We start from the raw sequence: 16586 nt of genomic DNA, 5'->3' as shown, positions 1-16586 counted from the left end.
TCTGTGAAGTGTTTGCCAGTGGCTCAAGCTGCCGCTGCCTACTGACCTGTGAACTGAACTGCCAATTTCTAGACAACACAGATAGGAGTTGCTCCAAAAAAATGGGTCCTCACCACCCCATCCCCGAATCCTTTTCTTTCCATTACCTCTGGTGGGTGGTGGGCTACAAAGGAGGTTAAAGTGTTTAAGAACCATCATTAAAAGTAGGCTTTGAAAAAAATGAAGGTACAGGTGGGCAAGACATAACACTAGAGCCAGGAAGCTGAGAGATGGAATTTTAACCACACACCAGGAGCAGAGACCACAAGCAGCAGGTGGGGTGGGACCTCTAAGTCTCAGAGCCTGCCCCCCAGTGATGTCTTTCCTCCAGGAAGGCTCCAACTCCTCAAAGTTCCATAGTTTTCCAAAACAGTACCACAGTCTGGGGACCAGGTGCTCAAACCCATGTATCTCTGGGGGGCATTTCTTATTCAAACCAAAACAGTAGCTTTTCTAAATATATGAAATAGACTAAAAATTATCCTTATTTAAAAAATTTTTGGAAGATTTGGGATGCCTGTCCAACAGCTGTGGCCACACGCTGTAGTGATTTAATCCTGTTATAGGAAGCTAAAGCATGATTCTTTGAAGGTAGAATACAGACTGGAATACACATGTGTCAACATTTTGAGACATTTCCCTGATAATTCTGTTGTTAATTAACAGCCAGCTCATCACCGTAGGAAAATTTGGGCCGCAACATATTTACACCAGGGCCATGTAAGTTAAGTTGGAATCTGAAGTCAGGACTTCATTATTGCTGTCATGGTAATTGTTTTTCCTTACATTCAGCCAAAGAAAATCCCAATGCTAAGCAGACCTCAGAAGAGGTTTCAGATGTGGGTGGAGCTAGGAAGAGCTGCTGTGCATCTGAGGTGGTATTTTCCTTAGAGCCAACCAGGGAATGGCTGCTGAGTCTCCCTCTTCAGTGCATGAAGAGAGGAGGCTGAAACCTGGGACACGGTCCAAGACAAAGGCAGGGTGGGCTGCAGACTGCAAGTAGCTTAAAACCACTCAGAGTAATGGAAACCACAGATTCCTAACAGATAAACTATAACTTTACAGATGGATGCTATCACTTGTATGAACTACACCTCCTGGAGGGGACGGAACTAATTTATGTAGTCACGTCAATATTCATTCTAGTTCCTGGATGTGTATCTTTGTAATATTATAAGAACTCATTTTTCTAATGACCATGGCTTTCCCTTTTGTGAAGCACTGAAATACAACAAGTTTGAGCACCGAATCACAGTCCTGTTATCTTAACCACCTAAAATACAATTTTTAATGATTTGTTCATTATTTATAGTCTGACAGTACCTCATGTGAGCTAGGGGTGGTGCTGAGAGTTACACGGGCTCTAGAAAGCCTCGGCCAGCCACAGGGAGCAAAGAGAAGTTTTAGTTTTGTTCAGCGAGAGATTTGTTCTTCTGAAGCCATACGCTGTCTGTCTGTATGGAAATTGATAGTGGCTGGTGACTAGAGGGAGGGGCTGCTGCCTCCCTCCTTCAGGTCTGTTTTGTCACCTCTTGGAATGTTCTAGATTAGAGATGGGCTATTCAGTACAGAAATGGTTCTTTTCCCTTCTTGCAATGGTGAACAAACTCAGGGTCCCAGGTTCTACTACTGAACTACAAGCCCAGCCTCAGCAGTTAAGAGCACTGACTGCTCTTCCAGAGGTCCTGAGTTCAATTCTCAGCAACTACATGGTGGTTCACAACCACCTGTAATGCATCTGTAAACATCTGATGCTCTCTTCTGATGTGTCTGAAGGCAGTGACAGTGCACTCACATACATAAAATAAATAAATAAACCTTAACGAAAAGAAAAGAAAAGAAAAGAAAAGAAAAGAAAAGAAAAGAAAAGAAAAACCGCCTATGCCCTGTGGCCTTAGAGCTTGCAGTGCAGTCCATTCACTTACACATCCACCCTGGTCAGACCTGGGAGCTCGTCTTTCCCTCTTCAACTGAAGGCTTTCTGCAAGTCGACTTCCAGGACCAGGCAGGGTGTTTACTGTCTGATACTAACTGTCCCTGTCTGCTCATTCTTGGCACCACCACTGCCTTCCCTTTTGTGAAGTCCTGAAATACAACACAATTCTATTTTTCTTTACCTCACTGACAACTTTCACTGGAGAAACTATTTCACAAATAGTAATTTCTAAAAACTCAAAACCAGGCTAACAAATTAAAACCATAAAAGTTCATTTCTTCTCTAGAAATATACACTGTGGTATATCAGGACTTCAATCTTTAATAGAATTCTGACTAAGGCAAAAGTTAGTTAACTATTTGGTTGTTGAGTAACAGATATTTTTTCAAATCTGAACAAATATATCCTTACTGAAATTTGAGAAGAATAACTTATATAGAAATAATACTAACTATAAATACAGAGAACAGTAAAACACACACTTGCTCTCTTCCTGGTATAACTATAGAATAATTATTCAAAATTTAGAGAGACTTAAATCAATAATCTGGTCGTTAGTTCAAATTCCAATTTAATCTTTCAGGAACTAAAATTCTTAAAGTCATCCAAATCCCTTTGGAAGATCTGCAGTCACATGACCCTGCCTCTTGCTCGGAGGAAGGCGCATGGCTGATACCGTCTGGGAAGCTCTGTAGGTTCTCTGATTCTCTCTCACTGAAGGATGTGGACTCGTGGGCCCTCTTGAATTTCCTCGCTTAAACCTCCAGTATGTGTTCCTGTGCTATTCCTCAGCCTTCAGCACCTCTATCAGAGAAACAGAAAGTCCTTCACAAGCTGGCTAGGGAAAGTCACATGAAGAGACGAGACGCCAATAAGCTTAGACTTCCTTTGCGGTGGGTGTGCTCAGGAGCCACAAGAAGTGAAGGGGCGTTTGTTTGTTTGCTTGAGACAGGGTCTCTCTATGTAGTCTTGGTGGTCCTGGAATTTACTATGTGGCCAGCTTGACTTGAACTCACAGAGATCCACCTGCCTCTGCCTCCTGAGTGCGGGGACTAAAGGTGTGCGCCACCAGGCTCGGCTGAAGTGTGGTTTATGAAAATGACTAAATTTATTACTCATTATGTGCATACCCAGTACGAGAGGGATCCCTCTGGCACCGTGTGAAGGTGTCAAGTATGAGGAGTTGGTGTCGGGTGTAGTAAGCCACCTGGTACTGAGAACTAGACTCTGATCCTCTGTGAGAGAACTGAACCATCTCTCCAGCCCTCCTGCCCCCTACAGGGTGGTCTTACTGGGCCGTATTGCTTTTGCTCCTGTGAGAAGAAGAGGCCCACAGAATGATACAGCCAGCCAAGGGGGTGCCATACATGAATGCATCAGGTAAACCCGCACAGTATTCTCTTACTGCATTAGAAGTTCACAGTAGGAAACAAGCAGTAGCAAGTATGTAACCAAGGGGCAGGCAGGCCAATGCTTCTCTGTGAAGCTCTGACAGAGGTCGTTTTTTCCTGGCTTTCCAGCTCCCAGACGTGGCCTACGTGCCTCATCTTGGAACCACATCACTGTGACCCATTTCCTTTTTCCTATTTCATTCTCGTACTCTCTCTGAACTTCTTGTCTCTCTTTTATAGGAATTCTTATAATTACAAGATCACCTCAAGTTCTAACTTCATCGTATCCACGAAGTACCTTTGAACATGACAAGGACTGCATTTAAGCTGTCATTACTCCGGCCACAGTCGAGGGTGTGTCAGTGGAGTATATTTCTGGAAAAAATCTCACTGGAGTAGGTACAGCCTTTGGAATCTCTCCATCCACAGTGAAGTCCCCACCTTTAGGCATGGGCTGTCTATGTGGATGGGAAATTAAGATTATGATTTCCTTAAAGTCTACTTGGATTGGGATAGACTGGTCACAGCCAAGAACCGACTTCAGAGACACTCAGCCCGCATTCATCAGTGCTGAGATGGAGAACTCCTTCCTGGACTCCTTCCCCCTCAAAAGGAGATAATTCTAGTGCAGCAGCCAGCATTCAGCCACAAACATGCTCTTGGGTAGAGAATTCTAAGAAAGGCAGACACATATCACAAACCCTGCCCAGGAAGGACCATGGGCCTGGTCCACTTTGGCACAAACCAAGGTTATATGTGTGGATACTGCTGGCATAACAGTTATGAGTTGCCTTGTTAGACCTAAAAATAGCAGCTGCCAGTGTCGACTTTCAAATAATTACCTACTCCATCTCAGCTTTCCCAGGGCCTTCATGACCACAGCAAGGCACATACACATGCTTCCTACCCCTCTAAGAGAAACACCTGGAAAGGCCGGAGCCAAGAGGAAATTCAAGAGCCCTGGCAAATCCTGAAGCCACACCCACTCCCCCCCCCCCCCCCCGTGTCTGTCTGTCCTGTTCTCTGCTGAGCTCCCTGCAGGATTCACAAGGGATCCAGACTGAAAGCTGCCGCCGCATCTCCCCACACTAAGAGTGATGAGGTTGTCTGCTAGACAAAGGCCAAGCCTTCAACAGGAGTGGATGCCAGAGCCCCAAGCCATTGTGTGCATGACAGACAGCAAAGAGCCCAGGACCATGGCGAGGGTGACACTGATTAGGAGGGTTATTTATGAAAGCATATTGACAGTCACACACACACACACACACACACACACACACACACACACACACCCCATTGCCTATTGAACCAGCCCTAATGATCTGAAGCTGGAGGGTAATATCAAAGGGTGACCTTATTGTGGTAGCTGGACACAGGACAAAACCACACCTGAAAGAGATCAAGGCCAACAGTTCTGTGAGTAAGGAAATCTCACCAATGAAAAAATAAGGAAAGGTTCCACACACCCCCTCTTCTTTGGTAAAAGGCAGGTGATCCCTTTGTGAGGCTTAGCAGAGTGGCAAAAAGGAGCACTGATTATTCAGGGTTGCTCCCTGGTTTGGCAGGGACCTAACAGAATGGAATCGTTTCTCCATCAGTCTGAATCTCTTTACCAATACTTAATTTCTCCCAGTTAAGAGGAACTGCAGTATTATGTACCACAGTGGAAAGAAAACTTGATGATTAGGGATGCTTAAAACACCCTAGCCCTTCTACTCCACAGCTGCACCTGGACATCCACAGAGAGACAATCACCGTGCCTGCTACTTCAGGAGGTGGATGAGGGAAGAATTCATGGATGTCAAAGTCACCCCAGAAATACCTTAAGGGCAAAACCATATTACAAAGTGGCTGACGAGTCCCAGAGTCAGGCTACTCGATGCCAGGGAGCAAATGCTCATTGTGGGCACAAACCAGGAATGAAAGGGGCATCAATAAAGACATCAGTGGGGAAATACCTGGGGGTGGGGTGTGGGGGTTGAATTGGGGTTAATGGGGCAGTGAGAATGTTCCAGAATATGTGAATGTGAGAGACACAGAGGCAGTGAAGCTACACACACTTCCTCACTTGCAGGAAAACATCTCACCGCAACGGGCATCCACTCAGAATCCTGCTTTCCAGACACACTGGGAACACCGAAACTTCTATCCTGGATAAGTGCACATGACTTTCTACTGAGCAACCTGACTCTTAGCAACTGACAACCACAGAGGTGCACACACACACACACACACACACACACACACACACACCCCTTATGCCCGTCCTTCCTGCAGCTCAGTTCATACCTTTGTTAGGAGTATAATCTGAACTCTAGAACTATACTTGAGAGGCTGGTGGTAGCAGATTGTTCAGACAGTCATAGCATATCCACAGAGAAAGATTGCACAAACTTTGTAAAACAGGCAACACCACCAGCTCGGTGTGAATGGATATTGACTACAATTGTCCCTGTCCTCACTGCATGCCCCCTTGAATTCCACATCACATTTGCACATCACTCATTTCAAAACTACCTTAAGAGGCCAGAGAGATGGCTTAGCAGTTAAGAGCACCTGAAGATCTTATAGAGGACTGGGGTTTTGTTCCTAGCACCCACAAATCAGGGCTCACAGCTGCCTGCTGTTAAGGTTTGGTTTGTTGCTACGTATTGCCAAATACTGGCCCTGGTTGACCCCAAGGACGAGGAGATTCTCACTAAGACTCAAGTGATGCTATGTTATCTCATCCCTCCCAACCCCCACCAAGTTATCCCTGGTTGGTGCATAAAGATGCATACAGCCAAGAGCTGGGTAGAAGAGAAGTAGGTGAGATTTCAGTTCTCAGGTTTGGGGTCTAAAGTAAGACCTGAAGTAAGTGTGTGTGTGTGTGTGTGTGTGAGAGAGAGAGAGAGAGAGAGAGAGAGAGAGAGAGAGAGAGAGAGAGAGAAGGTGGAGAGAGAAGGAGCCATGGGGTAGGTGAATCATGAGAACATGGCCATGAGGGCTGGCCAATCAGAGTTAAGAGGTGCCCATGGCAAGTCATATCTCAGGGTTATTGATAGGGAAGTAGACAAAATAGCCATACAGGGCAGATGTCTGCCCAGCTCCAATGCCGTCAAGGCATATTAGAGATGTAAAGGTGTTATGTCTTCTATCCAGGAACGGAATGATCTAAGGTTGGGTAGAAAGCCCCAATTAAGATGGAATATTTATTTACTACACCAGCCTGTGACTCCAGCTCCAGGGATGTGCCCTCTCCTGGGCTCAGTGGTCACCTGCACTTTTATGTAACACAAACCCCTTACAACCCCAACACACAGAAGTTTAGAAGAATACTTTAAATGTGTTTTCTGCTCACCAGGTAGCTCCAGAGACTCCAGGAAAATGAAAGTCTCTGACTTCCATGTAGGAAGTACCCACGAAAAAAGCTCTCTGTGGACCCTCCCTCTTGAGCTGGACTCAGGAAGTCATCAGTGCAAACCCAAACTGCCTAGCTCAGGGTCCTACGAGCTTTATGGGTCATTGGGCTCTGATATAGAAAACAGACCACCCATCTCTGGTATTGTGTTGTCACACAGCCTGAGAAGACATGACTGGGGAAAAGGGTAGTCCTCTAGCCAGAGGTCAGCTGAGCTGGGAGGCCGGGAGGGGGGAGCTAACTGCCCTGATCTACTGTTAAGTTAGACTGACAATATGGAGAAGGGGAGGTTGGGGTCCTGCCTGCTGATCTGGCAGCTCTCAATTACGAAGCTCTGCTATCAGCCTCTTTGACCAGACTTGTCTCAGGCATATCTCTCAGCTTCTCCCAGCTCATGGGATGTGGGATCCATGACACACAGATAAAGCATGTGCTGCCAAGGCAGCTTCCAAAAATAGTGCAGCTTCATACTTGTGAGCTATAAACAGCAACTTGTAAGCAGGAGTTCGCACTCCATGAGAGAGCTACTTCAACTTGCAAATCAGTAGCTGCCACTGCCACAGAGTCCACTTACTGTCCTCAGGTAGGCAAGGAAGGTGTCCCACTGAGAGTATTCAGACATCTCGGCCCTTCGAGGAAAAGCAGTGAAAACACAATCTGTCTCACCAACAGACAAGGGCATAGCTACCCTTGAAGTTGGCCCAGGGAGAGAGGTGGGGCTAGGCGAACATTCACCCCCACAAAGAAGCATGTGACTGCTCTGATGAGCAGATCCAAGACCCCAGACGGCACAGACCCACCCAGACTTGCTGTGGTCTCTGGCACTGAACGCTGTCATAATGAAGCTGGAGGGTGTGGAGGCAGGAAGCCCGTCTGAATAAACCACTTTGCCTGTGTTCAACTTCATTCTGGTTCTGTGTACCATGTGCTTTTATGAATCTTGTCTTAGGATATTTTATTTCTATCACTTCATATCTGAGAAAAACACATCCTCTATGAGAACATAAAGGGAATGGACAGATGTGAACACACAGTCCAGTTTACTAATGAGAAAGATTCTTCTTTACGGCCGCCCTGCACTCAGCCTGCACGTGCCGCTACTGGAGGGCGTGTCCTTCCTTGGCTTCCAAATTGATCGTATGGAAAACTGCATCGCTGGATGCAGACAGCCTGTGTTCAGGTCTTACTCCTCCCACTTAAGCCCCCTTGTTTTCCTGTTAGCTTGACCATCTGTTTCCTTTCTCTCCTGCTTTGCTGAGGTGAGTTTGTTCCTGGGCCTCCTCTTGGGAAACCTGTTCACTCCTGAACATTTGCCACCCTGACAGTCTTCGCTTGTCTTATGTGCATAGGATTCCTTCACTGGCTACAGTGTTTTCAAATTTACATTTACTCATTTGTGTGTATGTGTTTGCCCATATGTGCTCGTGTGCATGCCGCGGCAAACATTTGGAAGTCAGAGGACAGCTTGTGGGGGTCGCCTCTCCACCACGTAGGTCCAGGGTATCAGGCTGTCAGGCGTAGCAGCAGTAAGTGCCTTGACTTGTTGAGCCATGAAAGGTTTGATTATAATTTTTAACCCTGAAAAATTTGCAGATCTCTGAGTGGAAGTGTTTTCCCCCTTTGAGTCATTATTGTATCCTCTAAGAGCAAAACACATGGTTTACCAACAAAATATATTATGTTTGAAAAATAACAAGTTAACAAATAGGCAACGAACTAAGGACTCCCTCAGGAGATGGAAAGAAAAGGCAACCAAGTTTTCCTGTATAAATCAACAGACAATGGGATAGACACCAATGTCCACATGTTTCTAGTGTCCAGATGTGTCCAGTGCCTATTTTGATTCCAAATTCTGACTTGGTTCTTGCCTTACTCTGATCTCAAGACAAAGGAAATAGGAGTTTAGTTTTAACTGTCTCCTTACAAGCCAAATATGTACTTGCCTAAAATCTTATTTTTGTTTTTTCCCTCAAGACAGGGTTTTTCTGCGTAACAGCCCTGACTATGTTAGAGCCCCCTCTGTAGATCAGGTTGGCCTCGAACTCACAGAAATCTGCCTGCCTATGCCTTCTGAGTACTGGGATTAAAGGCATGAGCTACCACCACCCTGCTAAAATCTTGTCTTTCAATGTAAATTTTGTTTGAACGGTCAAAAGAATTTTATTTGGATAAACGTTTTCCTTTTGGGTTTTCTTCTTTTTAATTTGCTAGAACCACAAATAGCATCAAATGTAAATAACATAAAATATATTTAGAATTACAATAGAGAACAACTTCAGTTGAGCTTTTCAGGACACAGAGTATAATAAATACTAAGGAATGACTTGCATAGTGGCAATTTATCTATAACCTTTAATGTTGCTACCCGGGTAATAAACTAAAGATCATCATCCCAATTTTATTTATATTTCAATAATGGTGCTAAATAAATATTTGAGATGCAGACTCACCCATTAAGGTACAAGCCATATATTTCCTATATCTGTGTCCATTAAGTTTATGCTGAACTGTCTCTCTTGCTTATGCCAATACTTGTAAAAAGCCAGCACACCCTTGAAAGTCTATTTGGAAAAAATGCAGAATGAACTAAATTCTGTGTTGTACCATCTAAGCTGACTCTCCCAGCATCTGTCCTTGTCTTTCCCTTGCGTGTTGTTTAATTTAGATCCTCCCTCCTGACTTTTTGTTAGACCATTTCAGACTTCTCATATGTCACAAATTCTGGCTCATGATTATGGTACACTTTCCTTGGCTTTTTCAATTCCCAAATCTCACGTTCAGTCCTTGGTAGAGATTGGCATTTCCCACTTTTTAGTTGTACAAGATAAAGACAAAGCCTAATTTAAGACAGTTTTGTATGCTCCTTAGCTTGCTTTTTGGAGTTTCCCACTGATTGTTTTTCTGCCTTTCATCACCTGGTGTTATAACAAAATCCCAATGTACAGACTGGTTATTTGTGTTAGTAATAAGCACGGGAGTTGGTTTGTTTAGTGGAGGAAATAGAGAAGAAGTGGAGGAGACAAAGCGCTCTAGTCTGCTGTGTTTCAGTTAGGACAGGTTCCCTAAAAATCTAACATTTTACTCCTTAGCTGTTCAAAATCTAAAGTGCATCTTCTTTATGATGAGGGGTGACTTGATGAGGGTAGAATTTCCACGGATCTCTTTTGCTCTTCTCAAAGCAAAGCTTGCAGAGACCGAAGAAGGGCCAAGGGTTCTGATGAAACTGACAGAAGGAGCCATTGTCTCTCCAGCTTAATTCCTAGGCACTTTGTGGATCATCTCCATACAGTGTGTGCTCCTGAAATTCTTCAAACAAAGGAAACAACTGGCAAGAAGTGAAAATGCCTCCAACCAAATTCATCAGTACACACAAAATAAGGCATGAGTGTACAAGGTGGGGAGAGGATTCTGATAATGACATTTTTTGTTGTTAAAAGAAATGGTTTTAAGGGCTTAGAATTAAATTCTAAGAATGATATTAATAACTTAAATGTCACCTGATTTTATAAAATAATATTTATGCATGCTATTGCCAAAAAGGGTTTTAAGCGGTGTGTAATGCAGCCTGTGCACCTTTCTGGTGTTAAATTTACTCATTCCATGCAACATTTTGTGTGTGTATGTGTGTGTGTGTGTGCGCGTGCGTGTGTGTGTGCGCGTGTGTGTGCGTATATGTGTTTCTATCTGTTTTATATTTATAATAATGACCAACAGAGCAACTAAAACTTGTTTCTGGCTTGAGTTCCCACTTTAGGTTGGGGAATACAGTATCTTGGTCCCGATTAATTTCCTTACAGATAATACGGTAGTCAAAGCAGAACACTTACTGAGATAGAGTTTTGAGCTTTAGAAATGGTTCTCAACCAGGGTTTTCTTTGTGCGCCCTCCCCCGCCCCCCACCCTCGTGTCTCTGTCAGTGTAGGAGCTTGCGCACAGCTTGTTCACGATGAAGCTCTCACCAGATCAGGTTATCCGACGCCTATCTTAGCTCCATCAACACTCTCTCATCCTAAGAACAGATCTATGATGTCAACCCTTATCCATCTGCTGTCCTTACCTCCTTCTTCTTCTCAGTCTCAAGCTGTGCCATACGAAACCATTAAGAGCCCGGGTGAAAACCATGTGGTTATATAAACACTCACTATTTCTGTCTTATGGAAACACTTCCCCATGAGTTATTCAATATGCTTCTCGCATCGGAGGATATATGTCCTTCTTGGGATTGTGCTGAAAATGCTCCTATTTAATCTACCCCTAGCCCCTGTCAAGACAAATTGCTAAACTTTTCATACAGGGCGGCTGCAAATCCCCAGGAAATAGGATTTGGATTTCAACAAGGTGTGCAGCTATTAAGCAAGGTAGAGGTAGATGTAATATGGTAGGGTAAACTGAGGGAAGGCTAGGAGGAGGTTGGGCTCCTGTTTCAGTCCTGTCACCCAGAGCTCCCCACCCTCATGGATCCACCATCTTCTCAATAGCAAAAGTCAGCTTCAGTGATCTCAACGGAGTTTTCTTAGGTGTAATGTATCTGTTAGAGGAAACATTACTTGCAGTGGACACAACATATTTGGTGTCCTGCTGCACTGGGCAGTCTGACCCACACAGCGAGAGTCTGTCTCCAGAATGCAAGAGCTGGGACGAAGCTCAGTGGTAGAGCACTTGCCTAGGCAACACGGACTCAGCGCTGGAAGCAGTGCCTACCACTGCCAGGAAGACCAATGAGTTGAAAGGATGAATCAAGAGTCAGATCTGTCATCACCACACTAAAGCCACTGTAACTGGGAGATGGCAGAACCTGTTTCTACACAAAATTACTTACTATGTAATGTGCCAACTCTGGGAGTTGTTAAGCACTAGATTTTGAAAAGGAAGGCAAGGACAGGCTATGGGAATATTTATAAGAGGCAAAAGCACAGTATATTATCATCCTACATGGTGCCATCCTTCAGGAAGGCATGGGTACACGGTGCGAATCTCTTAAGAGAGGTGAAAGAGGGGAGAGCAGAGCCCACCTGTGGCCACATTTAATCCATCCTGTAGTGGATTGCTCAGATGCTGCTTGTATTCTAATGCTAAATACTGGTCCCTCAAGATGCGGTTGCCCCTGAAGAGCAGATCCTCACATACTCAAATGATGCCATGTGAACCCTCTTCCCAATTTAACTGTTCAACAAAAGGCTAGAGCTTGTGATTGAGCAGTAGAGGGAGAAAGGTGGAACTGGAGGTTGCAGAAAGAAAAAAGAGAAGATGAGGAAGCCGCCATGGATCGGAAGCTGCCATGGACCGGAAGTCGCCATGGACCAGAACCACATGGCCAGGAGATACAGCAAGTAACAAGGGTAATTGTAGCTGGGGAGTACGTTAGCATAGTCCTAGATCTGCCCAACCTAATTTATAACCATATGGCTTACAAAGATCTCTGTGGCCTCGCTCCCCTTCCTAGGGGTTTCAGGATTTAGGGGTTCATGAGTAAAGGGTTAGAGTGTAGAAAATATGACCAAAGTGGAATCGGAAGATGGGGAAAGTGAGAAGCAAGTCCCCTCCCTTCTCCACCCTCTCATGTCCTACCCATCAGTCCATCCAAGGATTTCATCAAGTAGAAAAGATGGGCCTGTGGAACCGTTCCTAAGGTGAGAGGTGAACTCTGGGCTGCCTGGATAAAGACAATACTTGAAAGGCAGGTGTGGTTGGGACTGAAGGTGGGCGAGGATGCGGCGCTCAGAATCCCATCCCCAGTGCTGAGCCAATAGGAAGAGCCTGCAGGAGAGTCAGAAAACATGGACCCTAGAGACTGGAGGACAAGCAGATGCAGCCTGTGCTGAAATGAGGGCTGCTGAGAGAGGGAATGGCTCTTCAGACTGAGTGGGCCCCGAAGGTGGGGCTAGAGCCTAGGTAGCTTGCAAATATTAGGGAACCTCAGGGCTGCATGGTTTTCTATACCGCAGAGAGGTGGATCCTAAGAGAAGCCCAGGCGATGGCAAGAATTTACTTTTTCCTCATCCAACACTCCACTCCCACAATGCTCTCCTTTCCAGTTCTTCATTACTTCTGTTCGGTTTGAGAAGGCCCTTGAATTGGCCCATTGGAATCCTACTGATGGCTTAGATTTCAGAATAGCCTTCAGACACCACCTGGAGAGAAAGGCTGGCTCTCACCTGAGCTGAACAAGAGGGTCAAGGAGTTGTGACCATAAGCTCATTTGGATTCTGAGTTTAGCTTCTCTGGGAGACACACCCAGGTCAGTGGTTCTGGGCTCTCCTCAGTTCCTTTACTCAGCAAGTATCCACTGGGTATTTACAATGTGCTGGGCTCTGTCTGGTGTGGATGACAACAGTGAGCAAAATATGTGTGTGGTCCCAATATTCATGATGCTTAAAGTTTAATGGGAGTGACAGAGATTGACTTTAAAAAAACCTCTACTAGTAAATATATAATTGGAAACTATGATAACTAATTATAAAAAAATAAGATTCCGTAAGAATGATCTAGAAACAAACCTTCTGCAGGGCCTGAAATCAGGAAAGGCTTTCTGGAAGGTTCCTAGCACTGAGCTCTGAAGACTGAGTAGGAAATGTCTCAGCAGAGGAGAGGTAGCAGGCAGAGGGAGAATGAGGAGGCAGGCAACTGTAACACCTCGAACTTTACAGTCAAGTCTATAATTTTCTACTTTCTTTTATCCAAATGTCACTAATAGAATTATGTCTGAAAATATTCTAAAGCTGCCATTGTTGGTGAGAACACTGTGGTAAGGTCGGAGTCTGAAGATCCAGATGAGCGTGGAGACAGAATTCTGTTCTCTTTTCTTTCCCCCTTTCTCTTTGAGATGAGCTCTCACAGGGCAGCCCAGGATGACCTTGTACTGATGATCCCCCTTCTCCAGACTGCTGTGTGCTGGGGTTACAGGCGGGCACCGGTATGGTAGAGGCATGATTCTGATCAGTGATCCTTGGGTCGCAAGTGCTATGTCTTATCACACCTTTTTCTTTCTTTCTTTCTTTCTTTCTTTCTTTCTTTCTTTCTTTCTTTCTTTCTTTCTTTCTTTCTTTTCTTTTTTTCTTTTTTTCTTTTTTTGTATTTTGTAGCTACAGAATAACTCCATGGAATATGGTTCTAAAAAACGTTGTCTTGAGACATGTGGGTTTCAAGAGTTACTGCATTTCTAATGTGAGCATTATTCCTATATGTTTAAAAACAATATTTTTTAACCTGGTTATTTCTAGAGAGCCTCAGAAAACTACACTCTGCTTGCCTTTATCCTGGTCTGATGTTCTAATAGACCAATGATTACAACAGACCATTCCCTTGGAAAATAAATCTCGGGGGAAGGATGTGTGCATGTGCATATGTGTGTCCACACATGTGTGCACGTGTGTGCAGAGGCCAGAGACCAGCCTCAGTTATTATTTGTTAAAAGCATCCACCTGGCTGGGCAGTGGTGGCACACGCCTTTAATCCCAGCACTCGGGAGGCAGAGGCAGGCGGATTTCTGAGTTCGAGGCCACCCTGGTCTACAGAGTGAGTTCCAGGACAGCCAGGGCTACACAGAGAAACCCTGTCTCGAAAACAACAACAACAATAACAACAACAACAACAACAAAACCAAAAGCATTCGCCTGTCTATTTTACATAGTGTCTCACTGGGATCTGGAATTTGTCGACTGGGCTGGGCTGACTGGTCACTGAGCCCCAGGGACTTTCTTTTCTCTTTTCCCCTAGTGCTGAGATTATAAACACTAGCCACTTGTCTGGCTTTTCATGTGGATGGTGGAGAGCGAACTCAGGTCACCACGCTTGCGTGGCAAGCACTTTACTATCTCCTTAGCCTGCGTGAGTGAGGGACTTCTGCTTCAACAAACAGCATGGCCAAAGGCTCCCTGACTAAAACAACAAGAACACAGCATGCTTGGCAAGTGTTGGATGGGAATAGATAGATTAAGAAGAAATCAGTGGACAGTGAATGGCACAAGGGAGGAACAGGAGCAGGAACAGGAACAGGATGGCTATTTCTCATAAAGCCATTCTCTGAGGTGAAGATCATGGGAGAAATCTACATTTTACGAAGATAGTTTAGTTTAGTTATGCTGACTCTACAGTGGCATCGAGAATTCAAGTAGAAAAGATGGGCCTGTGGAACCGTTCCTAAGGTGAGAGGTGAACTCTGGGCTGCCTGGATAAAGACAATACTTGAAAGGCAGGTGTGGTTGGGACTGAAGGTGGGCGAGGATGCAGCGCTCAGAATCCCATCCCCAGTGCTGAGCCAATAGGAAGAGCCTGCAGGAGAGTCAGAAAACATGGACCCTAGAGACCGCAGGACAAGCAGATGCAGCCTGTGCTGAAATGAGGGTTGCTGAGAGAGGGAATGGCTCTTCAGACTGAGTGGGCCCCGAAGGTGGGGCTAGAGCCTAGGTAGCTTGCAAATATTTGGAATCTGGTTACTGAAGGGCAGGAAAACCTGAGAAATGTGATTGTCCCATGTGGCTGCACCCAAGCTTCTTTCCCTTTTACTTCAGTGAGACTTAAATGCTCTGAGTAGACAGAATTTTTTTGTATGACTGGTGTGTGTGTGTGTGTGTGTGTGTGTGTGTGTGTGTGTGTATGTATGTTGGTGTGAGCTTACGGGGTGCATACATGGTCATGTACTCTTTTTTTTTTTTTTTTTCAAAAGGAGCTCTGGCAAAGTTTTGTTAAAGGAAAACTTTCTTGTTTACTTCTCACCCGTCTGTTCTGGCATGCTTCTAATAATATCAGAATTACCTGGGTCAATGATAGCCCGTGTGCATACTCTGTAGTATTTTCCACACGCTGTGCCCAGTTCAATATTATTGCCACTGTAGTGATGGACCCCAGTTTTAGCCAACATGGCATAGTACTCTATTTCAGATTTCCTCAAAGCTGGACAGTTGTTGGCAAGGATAACCAACTTCGCTTTGCCTTGTCTGATCATCTTCAGAGTCTGTTTGTACCCCAGCACGCACTTCCCACTTTTCATAACAAGTTGGAGCCTAGAGTTGGTCGACTCCAGAGACTTTTTCGTCTTCTCTGCGGCCACCATCTTCCTGCCTTAGGTGCGGGACAACCCCCAACCAACACCAGCCGCCAAGATCGGTCATGTACTCTTGTGTGTGAAGGCTACAGGTCAGCACTGATATCTTTCTTGATCGCTCTCCTCTGTAATTTTTTTTTTTTTTTTTTTTGAGACAGGGTTTCTCTGTGTAGTCCTGGCTGTCCTGGAACTCACTCTGTAGACCAGGCTGACCTCCAACTTATAGAGATCTGCCTGCCTCTGCCTCCTGAGTACTGGGTTTAAAGATGTGCACCACTATGCCTGGCCCTATGTAGAATACTCCGTGCTCTGGTTCTTTGGCCATTGAGCCCAGTGCAGCTGCACAGGGACAGGCTTGATATCTGATAAGTCTGCCTTATGTTGAAATAAGGGTGAGGGCAGGCTGCTTTGTGGCTCCTTCTGTGTTTCCAGTGTATGGGTATGAGTCACTGGAGCTAGACTATAAAAAGAAGTAATGAAAATTTATTACTGCTTTAATTCCTTTATAACCTTAGGAACTCAGTGTATTTCATTAAAAACCAAAAAGTTATAAATGCAAAATGAGTCAAGACTGGGAATGTTGCTGTGCCTTTAGGAGCTAGGATTGGTTTTCTCCAGTAGAGATTAACTTTCTGAGACATCTGTGGGCTTTTTTTTTTTTTTTTTTTTAACCGATGTTTCTATTTTAAAACAACACTGTTACTAATACAGTATAAATTCAAATATATATGCATATTACTTTTAGGAGAACTGCAGTTATTATTTTTTTTTTACTAA

At 44.7% G+C, this 16586-nt stretch overlaps 2 protein-coding genes across 3 annotated transcripts in view; both read right to left on the bottom strand.

The window, feature by feature from the left end:
* The window catches only part of Rnf150 (ring finger protein 150), a 205634-nt gene that overhangs the window by 89780 nt on the left and 99268 nt on the right, over positions 1-16586 (bottom strand). The window lies entirely within an intron of this gene.
* On the bottom strand, positions 15409-15863 carry LOC110337383 (60S ribosomal protein L30-like). Its single transcript, XM_021220260.2, has one exon. The coding sequence runs from the start codon at positions 15816-15818 to the stop codon at positions 15471-15473; it is 348 nt and encodes a 115-aa protein (XP_021075919.1). The 5' UTR covers positions 15819-15863; the 3' UTR covers positions 15409-15470.

The sequence above is a fragment of the Mus pahari genome, chromosome 20 (genome assembly GCF_900095145.1).
Source record: "Mus pahari chromosome 20, PAHARI_EIJ_v1.1, whole genome shotgun sequence".
Lineage (NCBI taxonomy): Eukaryota > Metazoa > Chordata > Mammalia > Rodentia > Muridae > Mus > Mus pahari.
This window is presented reverse-complemented; position numbering and strand designations above follow the sequence as displayed.

Bases quoted from the DNA above. Each gene is read 5' to 3' on its own strand.
- LOC110337383 (XM_021220260.2), bottom strand. From the start codon at position 15,818: ATGGTGGCCGCAGAGAAGACGAAAAAGTCTCTGGAGTCGACCAACTCT.